This window comes from Vombatus ursinus, unplaced genomic scaffold (assembly GCF_900497805.2).
Source record: "Vombatus ursinus unplaced genomic scaffold, bare-nosed wombat genome assembly UNPS02010320.1, whole genome shotgun sequence".
In the NCBI taxonomy this organism is placed as follows: domain Eukaryota; kingdom Metazoa; phylum Chordata; class Mammalia; order Diprotodontia; family Vombatidae; genus Vombatus; species Vombatus ursinus.
In genome coordinates, this window is record NW_020950098.1 from 3287439 (window position 1) to 3296832 (window position 9394).

Below are 9394 nucleotides of genomic sequence, written 5' to 3' on the forward strand. Positions count from 1 at the left end.
GCTATTTATTTTAAATTCATTTTGCTTCACCTAATGAGGCGGTTTTTTAGTTTTCACCTGATGTAACGTATAAGCAGCAAGGCGAGTCTTCTCTTTCAATAAGCTAGCGGCTTTACCAGTGGGTGCTGTGAGCAATACTTCTATACGTTTGTTATTATTCCATTCACTTTGATGAACAAAAGTGTTCCATTCTTCTGGCGCATCGAGGTCTTGTTCAAAGTCTTCACAAGCTTTCCACACTTCTGTCTCTTCCATTTGCTCCACATACTTAAAGAGATGGCCAACAATTGTGGTCTTTCCACAGCCACCTTTCCCACTGACAACTGTCACCGCCTTAGAACAAATCATTTCCAGGGCAGCTACCTGATCCTGGTCCAGCTGTACTTGGCTTGGCATTTCAAAATCAATTTCATTTTCATCAGAATGAAAAACTTGGTTACGATGGCTCTGCATGTCCAAAGCATGACCACCATTTTCTAATTTTTCTTCCTGAGGTTTACTCGTATTCATTGCATCATCTCCTTCTGCATGCTTGGATTTCCTGGTCTCCATAGATGCAAGAACTTCTTTCACATCTACTTTTAAATTCCATGATGGTGATGTCATAAGGTCATGTACCAAAGAAGCAACATCTCTTTCAGCTTCATAAAGATCACTGAGAAAGATACATTCTTTCTCATTTGTCACTATCCTAATATCTTTCAAAAACTTCAGAGAAGACCAAACATCTTGAAATGATACCTTTCCAGACAAATTAGAGGTTAATTCAACTTCTTTAACATAAGTGTGTCCATATTCTCTACATATCTGTTTCAGTTTGTTATATGTTATTAATGCATTCTTCTCCAAATCACTCATTTTTTGGATAAGAAATTCACACTGACAGAATGCCAGCCAAGTTGCTTCACACCCAATAAGCTTCAATTCTCTGTAGATTATCTTTAAGGAAAAAATACAAGCAAAATAAAAATTTAAGTTCTTTCATAAAACATAGTATAATAAAACCCATTTCATTCTAGATATCCATAAGCCATATCAAGGCACATCTTACACATCCCCCCTCCACATAAAATGCAATCTCCTCTCCTTCGTTCCTCACACAAGACATTCCCTCTCCCAACTCTCCATTTTCACTAGCTGTTCCCTATGCTTGGAACTCTCTCCTTTGTCATTTCCACCTCCTAGTTTCCCTGGCTCTACTAAGACTCACTTCTTGCAAGAAGCCTTTCCAATCCCCCACAATACTAGTGCCTTCCTCTGAGATCACCCCAATTTATGCTGTATATATCTTGTTTGTACATAGGGGTTTGCATGTTGTCTCTGCTGTTGGATTGTGACCTTCTTAAGAACAGGGATGGACAGTCTTTTGCCTTTTTTTGTACCCCTAGAGTTTAGCACAGTGCCTGGCATGTAGTAGGTTCTTAATAAATGCTTGTTGACTGAGAAGGGTTCCATTAGGCTTCACTACAGTGCCAAGGGGTCCATGACCCTACAAAAATTAAGAATCCCTGCATTACTGGGTTTTAAGCTAGGGAAAGATGCAATCAGCCCAGTAAATTAAAGCTTATTCTTGTAACAACATAAAGAGAAAGGCAACAAATAAGATCAGTTAATCACTTCTCACCCTCCTTGACTGGCTCTTTATCCATGTTGTGCTCACTCACTGAGTGTCCCCCAAGGCTCTGTCCTGGACCCCCTTTACTTTTCTCTCTATAGTCTCTCACTTTGGTGATAATCCCCCCAGGCACTCAGGCCTACAACCTCATTATCATCCTCAACTCCTTTCTCCCTCACCTTTCATATCCACACTATCATCAAACTTTGTTGTTTCTATCTTCACAGCATTTCTCCTAAACATTTCCTTGTCTCTATTCATGTAGCCGCCACACTATTTCAAGTCTTCATCACCTCTCACACTCCCTACTGCAATAGCCTTTTGATTGGTCTCCCTGCCTCAAGTGTCTCCTTACGCCAGTCCAGGCTCTCCTCAGTTGTCAAATTAATCTTCCTAAAGCTCAGGACTGATCATGTCACTCCCCTACTCAATAAGCTCCACTGGCTCTTTTACATCGAAATCAAACATAAATTCCTTTGTCATTCAAAGCTCTTCGTGACGTGGCTCTTTCCTAGGCTCCCAGTTTTTATTACCCCTCTAAAATCTCTATGATCCAGCTACAACAATAGGTGACAATTATATACCAATTTAAGGTTTGCAAAGTACTATAAGACCTTGTTTGATTTTTATAAGAATCTGATAGGGTAGGTTCTGCATGGGTTATTATCCTTAATCAACAAATTAAACAGCTACTAGGAGCCAGGCACTGTGCTGAGCACTGGGAAAATAAATACAAAGAATACAACGATAGCTTCTCAAAAAGGAGCTTACTTATGAAGGGGAGAGACAACAAGGACATACATATGTATTTTCTATATATACATACATACACGTGCATACATAACATGTAAAATATAGAATAAATACAAGTAAATTTAAAGTAATTTTCCTCAAAAGAATTTGGGAAAGAGAACACTGGCTGGGGGAAGGGTGGGGTACAGGGTTGTGGGAAGGAATGGGACATGGAACTCAGGAAAGTTATCGTGTTGCTCAGAGGCCTCGTGAAAGAAAACAAGACTCCTACAAGTTAAAGAAGTACCTTCTAAGCACAGAAAGGTAAATGATTTGTCTAGGTTCTCTAGGTCTTTATGGCTGAAGGCCCAGTGCTCCTTTCCTTGTACCATACTGCCTCGCTCTCATCAAAACAGACACTGTCAATTCCTAGAACTATGGTCCACAATCCCAATCACCCCTTAGTAAACCTCTCTGTTCTCTCACCCTCTAGACTTGCCCACCTTGCTCTCCCTTGTTCCAAGTTACATAACTACCCTGGCTATTTTAGCTTACCTTAAAAAAATACAACAACAAAATATTGTTGGGACTAGTCAAACAGGACGATTGCAGAATGTATCATTCTACTACCAGTATGCTACCAGTGTTGCATAGACAGGGAATATTAGTCTCCAGAGATTTTAAAATGAGTATCACAAGGGTAATGGAAAAGGGCATTGTGGTTGTGAAGAGACTGCAACACTTAAACAATGAGCAACTTTAAAGGAGAAAATCATGGAAATTTGTGATAGAAAAAGATGAGCTGATCCTGAGGCAAGGACAAGGAATGAGATGTGACCTCAGAAAGCAGCCTGATACAATGGGGAGAATACTGGACTTGGAGTCAGGAAGCCCGAATAAATTCAAATCCTACCTGAGATATTGATTACCTACATAACACAAGCCTAGCCAAGTCCAACACACGACTCAGTGCTATGGCACATGGCAGGCACTTAATAAATGCTTTTCAACTAAATGCTACATCACAGAACTGTAAGAGGATCAAACAAGAATATGATTAAAGTATGTTACAAACTCTTAAGTTACTAGATAAACACGATTATTATTATGCACAAAAGTTATGTCATGGGTTCCATAGTGGGAGGTCAGACCTTTTTGGAAAGGTTTTGAATATGGTCCCAGTGACAGATGAAGTGTGCTGAGGAACAACCTAGTAAAACACAGGGAGGCTAGAAGACTGGCTATTAAGGGATAAACATATTTTGGCCATATCAACTCTATAAAACAAAGGGAAAACACTCATGGCCCTTTACACAACACTGACAAATCTTGGCCCAGTTTTGACAAGTATAGAGATTATCACAGAAATCAGAGCAACCACCCAAGGGTGTGTTACCCTACTTACTCTACTAAACCCAAGTTTCCAAGGACAGGTATTTAGGATTTCTTCCAAGTCTCTGAACAAGCTCTCAGGATGTTCTAGGTTCAGAAGATTGTGAAAATGCCGAGGCAGAAGGATTGGAATGAATTCCATTATTCTTGGAAACTTCAAAGCTGTCATTACAGTTTTTAAAGCAGCTAGAGGAGACCAAAAGAAGTCAGTTAAAGTAACACATAAAGTAAGGGCTTTACGGACAATTTTCTACAATGAACATCATTTGTACAAAAAGCAGTAACATAAAGGATTATTTTACACAGCTGGATGAAGTAACCAAAACTAAAGAAAAGATTGCTAAAGATAATTTGATCTAGTCAATGAGAAGTAATATTGTTCACGTTTTGGTCACCTGAAAATTCTAAGCTTTCATTCTGTACATAAACCAGATTGCATTTTTTTTAAACAGAAATTTATTTTTCAGAGTTTTTTTTTCCTTTCTGCTTTCTTCTCAATAAGTGACTGCTATCCAAATGCAACTCAAAAGATTCAAACATAATTTTTATCAGATTTGGGCATTTAACTTCACAGAGACAAAAAACTTTCATCTAAAAATTAATTTAAATCTATACATGACCTTTTATCATCCACTTGGGCTGTTGAATAGTCTTTTTTGTTTATTTCCTGGTCCAATATAGTTGATGTTGCTAACTAAATGGTTTTTGGTTATGAAGTTTTACTGTAATGAGATCGTACTTGTTACATTTAACTACATCCATTTTCCTTTGAAATTTACTTTCGATTTTCACATAACTGAATGCTTTTCCAACTAGATCATGTCCTATGCCAGGGAAATTCCCCACCCCCACCACCAAAAGGAAAGCCACACTAATTTACACATGTTGTCTTTCCAAAAGGAAAGCTGTATTTTAGATTATGCTAATAAAAGCTGAAACATTCTAGTCCTCAGTTGCTGTAATAGCCTGAATTGAATGTTATGTCAAATTTCCACTTACTTGGATTTTTATTCGATAAACTTTGATTTTTTTTCTCCTGTGAAGAATTTCTACCTTTTTCCCCTGAAGACTCTTTTTGCCATTCTTCTTCAAAATCTTTCAGTGCTTCTTGAAGATTTGCAAAGCTCAAGTTGCAATAACTTGATCTTCCATATACCCACTTTAAAAAGCCCAATCTAAAATCATCTGGAAATTCACAGGCCTTAAGAAAAAGTGCACAAATATCTTTGTGATTGGACAATAAGTCTGTCCGTAAAAAGTAAGATGGCAATCCATGGGCAAGGTACCGGGATCCCACAAGTTTTACTTTCACTTTAACTTTCCACCAAGGATCAACCAATGAAAACCGTCCAAACACTCGAATCTTCTCTGTAGTGTTTTCATCTTCAATTATAACTTTTAAAATAACAAAAACATAAGTAGGATTTGTTATCAGTTAATTTAAGACACATAACTAAACTTTCATCAAATGTTAATGTTTTTTAATTGACTTTATAAATTCCACTGTGATGAACATTAAGGTCCAGGGAATTATATGCGGCAAAAGAACAAAAAAATTAGTCATTATATTAATTTGTTTTTATCAGATACCGTATTCAACTTTTCCAACAAGTAAAACAATCTTGAAAAAACACCTTATCATAGGAAAATGAGAAAATACATACACACACACACACACACACACACACACAGGAGTGAGAACATAAAATGTTGTTTATAATATCATGGTTTTAGAGTTGGAAAGAACCTTAAAGGTCTCATCCAATCTCATTTTACAGATGAGGAAATGGACCCAGAGAAATTTAAAGTAACTTGGCCCCTGCCCAAGGACATTCAGTTAGGTAGAGACAGGATTCAAATCCAAATCCTTTAACTCCATTACTCTTTCCATCGAACCATAAAAGCGATATTCTCTCCAGCTCTAAATCCATGATGTTTAACTAGAATCCATTAGAGGAAACTAAGGATCAGTTAGATTAATCAACTGTTCCCAAACCCACTCTTCTCCCTAACTTTGCTGTTTCTTCTCTGGGAACCCAATCCCCAAAGTAGGAGTCATTCTTGGCTCTCTACTCTCACACACCTCCATATACCCCCTGTTAAACCTGGTGGCTACAACTTCAACAACGCTCCTCGCTATTCGCTTTTTTCTGTTCTCTTCACAACCACTGAGGGCCTCATCACATGGATGATGTTAACTGCCTCTTCATTAGTTCCCTCCTACTATATTAGTTTTCCCACTCTCCAGTCCATCCTCATCCTTCCAATAGCTTTTGAAATGATCATCTAAAAGAATCGTGTCTAACCATGTCACTCTTTTGCTCAAGAAACTTGAGTAGCTATCCACTGACATTAGTAGAAAACAGGAACTCAGGTTCAATTTGCACATACTTATTTCTATGGATTTCTTTCGAGTCATTTTTCAGTCAAGTCTGACTCTTCGTAACCTCATTTGGAGTTTTCTTGGCAAAAATACTGGAGTAGTTTGCCATTTCCTTCTCCAGCTTATTTTACAGATTGAGGAACTGAGGCAAACAGGGTTAAATGACTTATCCAGGACACAGCTAGTAGGTGTCTGAGGCTGCATTTGAACTCATGTCTTCCTGACTCCAGGCCCAGCATTTTATTCACTGGCCACGGTAGCTGCCCACTTCTAAGGGTACTCATTGTTTTCTGCCACAGAATCTAAACTTGAGGGCAGAAACCATTTCCTTTTATCTTTCTATCCTCAGGGCCTAGAGCAGCAGCTGGCACATATAAGTGCTTGAATAAATGTTTGTTGACTGACTGATCCTGGCTTTACTTACAGTCAGAGCCCAAAATAACTGGGATTCAAACCTATGCCCTCATCTCCCACTACACCAAACTGACTCAAATTTCTTTGGGCAAGAGCCAAATTACTTCTATCTCCCAAGATCCACTTCCTCATCTGTAAATGAGGGAGTTAGATGAGACGTTTAAGGTTCTTTCCAACTCCACAGGGATTCACCCAGAGACACCAGTAACATTGTTTAATTTTAATTCCTTTATAATCTAATCAGGGAGGCAGATAAACCTAAGAATGAATGGATTGATGGCTAGATGAATGAAAAGCCATTTGTCAAATGCTTAAAATTAAGTGCCAGGGAGAGAAAAAAAGAGACATTCCCTGCCCTCAAGGAGTTTACATTCCAATGGAAACAACAACTACAGAAGGTCTCAAAAGTAGCTTTAAACTGCTCTAAGACTTTGGGACACCCTGTCCATGGGACAAGTGGACTGGGAAATGAGTTTTCAGGGCCATCAGGAGTAAAATCCTCACCAAGTTATCTACATTCTGGCAATCATCCTCATTTCCATATCCCCCAACCTGGACTTGACCGTTGGCTCTCCAAGCCCTGGTAGGTGAAGTGTCTCCTTATCTGTGCCCACCACCAGGCCTCTAACTTTGCCCTGCCTTCTAGCTCTTTCGAGCACTGTCTTCACCTACTCCACTGTATTCCTTGCTTGCATTTATTAATGCTCTCAAGAAGCTTATGCTTCAATAAGCAATAGAAAAGGTAAAACCTGCAGGAAGATTTTTGGGATGCCCTTTCAATGGAACAGATGGGCAGGGGAGGGAGTGTCCCTGACATTATCCTGGGTCAATCCATCAGGCAGCCAATGGTCAAGTCCTTTCTATGGGCACTTCCTCCCCTGGCAGCCTTATCTCCGACCACCATCCTCATTCCCCTGCTCCCTTTACTTGGTCCCTGGTTCCCCAGACTCCGACAGGTGGGTTTTCTCCTTCCTTGTCCACTTTGGTGCTTCTGAGCATCCTCCCCCAAACTTCCTTTTCCAGCTCTTTTTTCATGTTTTTGTTTGCCTTTACAATTTATTTATTAAGTGCATACAGTAAAAGCATAATAAATGCTTCATTTTTCAATGGTAACGTTTATACGTATTTCACAAAAAAAGAGAGGCTCACTAGCAGCGGGTGTTAGATTCTTGGCTGGATGGGGCTTTAATCGAGCCAACTCGCTCATTTCAGAGGAGAAAAGTGAGATTTGAAAATATACTTCCCAGGGTCATAGCTGCGGGGTTGGGAGAGGCCTCAGATGTCAACAATTCTAGCTCGACTTGTTTTACAGATGAGAAAACTGAGGCCCAGAATGGTTAAGGGTCAGGGTCACTGAGGGGCACAGCCCACAGCTAAGTGTCAGAATTTGAACTCGGGTGTTCTGACTCGGAGCTCTAGCCCCCGCCGCCCCCCCTCCCCCCAAGGCCAAGTCCCCGGGTCTTTCCTGTCAGCTTTACCCCGGCAGCGCGAAGGGAGGCTGCCCGACCTCAACCCTCCATTACACAGCTCCTCGGCGTCCACGAAGAGCGGCTCGTCCTCCTCGTCCTCCTCCACGACCCCGTCCTTGTCCTCGTCCTCCTCCTCCAAAGGACTTTTGTCCGGCAGCAAAGGCCCCCGTATCACCAGCCGGTCCCCCATCGGCGGGGCAGCGAAGTCGAAGCGGACGAGGCACCCCCAGCCCGCGGCTCCCGAACCAAAACAGCTGCGGAGCCCGCCAAGACGTCGAGACGGCCAGCCAATCAGCGAGGGCGCCGAGGCGCTCAGCCAATCAGAGAGCGCTTCTTGGCTCCGCCCTCTTCTCCCGGTAAGTAAGCAATCCCACCCCCGGCCCTGTGAGAGACGCGCGACTCTAGGATCACGTGGTCCGTGCTTTCCGACACTCAGAAGCGCCCTCCCGCTGCGAGCCCTCTACCTTCAAACTCCGCCCCTCGGGGGATCACGGGGAATGAGGAAAGGGGAGAGGGAGGGTCTAGGCAGGAGGCTCCGCCCCATCCAGGGAGCTGTGGGCGGGGCAAGCCTTGGCTGGGGATACAAATGAAACAATCCCTACCCGCAACTAGCTACGTGACAGTGGAAACATAGTGTCAGCGAAATGAGTAGACAAGTACACGGTTAGACAGTAATTGTGAAGAAAACATTATCTGTGCTGGTCTTTAGTTCATTGCCTAAGATTTTCATAATCTTTGGCAGTCTGTTGCCTAAGATTTTCAAAATCTTTGGCAATCCATAATCTTTGGCAACTCTGTCCTTTGGACAGGGTGATGTAGGGATAGAAAGCCAGGCTCAGAATACCAAAGACAAATTCAAGTCTGCCCACTATTACATACTGTTTGTGTGATCCTGGGCAAATACCTTAATCACTCAGTGCCCCCGGACTACTCCTAAAACAATAAAATGCGCAGAAGTTGCAGTCCCACGTTGGTAGGAGTTCCCTATATCAGGGAAATTAACCCGGTCCAATTCCTGTCCCTATATCTTGATTGACCGCGTCACTCCAAATATTGTTATAGGTGAAGTACTTGATAAGGACCTACAAATTAAGTCACCATATACCTTGATATTTGTTAAAATGGTGAAAATTATTTTGTTTGCTATGGTTGACTACACAAGACAGCAACACCTCCCCCCAAACCCATAAATAGGGAGCCTGTAGAGTTTTAGAAGTGAAAACTCAGACAGTACATTGAACAAGGGAGTAACTCTCCTCCATGGGGAACCAACCTGCAATATCAAACTAGCTAGAATAAAGGTAGCAGTGACCCTTGCCAGAGCCACCATAACTTACTGTGGGGTCACTTAGAACTCTCTGTGGACCAGCAGTGGAATGACTTGCCTCA

General features: G+C 41.5%; 1 protein-coding gene across 2 annotated transcripts in view; it reads right to left on the bottom strand.

Annotated features, from left to right (window-relative positions):
• The window catches only part of HELB (DNA helicase B), a 48963-nt gene extending 40718 nt beyond the window's left edge, over nt 1–8245 (bottom strand). Inside the window, exons 1-4 of one of the 2 annotated variants that reach the window (XM_027854157.1) lie at nt 8015–8245; nt 4739–5134; nt 3753–3925; nt 58–939 (exon numbers count right to left, since the gene is read on the bottom strand). In XM_027854157.1, coding sequence (XP_027709958.1) covers nt 58–939; nt 3753–3925; nt 4739–5134; nt 8015–8195 — 1632 coding nt within the window. In that variant the 5' untranslated portion in view covers nt 8196–8245. The remainder of the gene's footprint in view (nt 1–57; nt 940–3752; nt 3926–4738; nt 5135–8014) is intronic. The other variant, XM_027854158.1, reaches the window with a different exon arrangement.
• Between the last annotated feature and the right edge of the window lie 1149 nt (nt 8246–9394).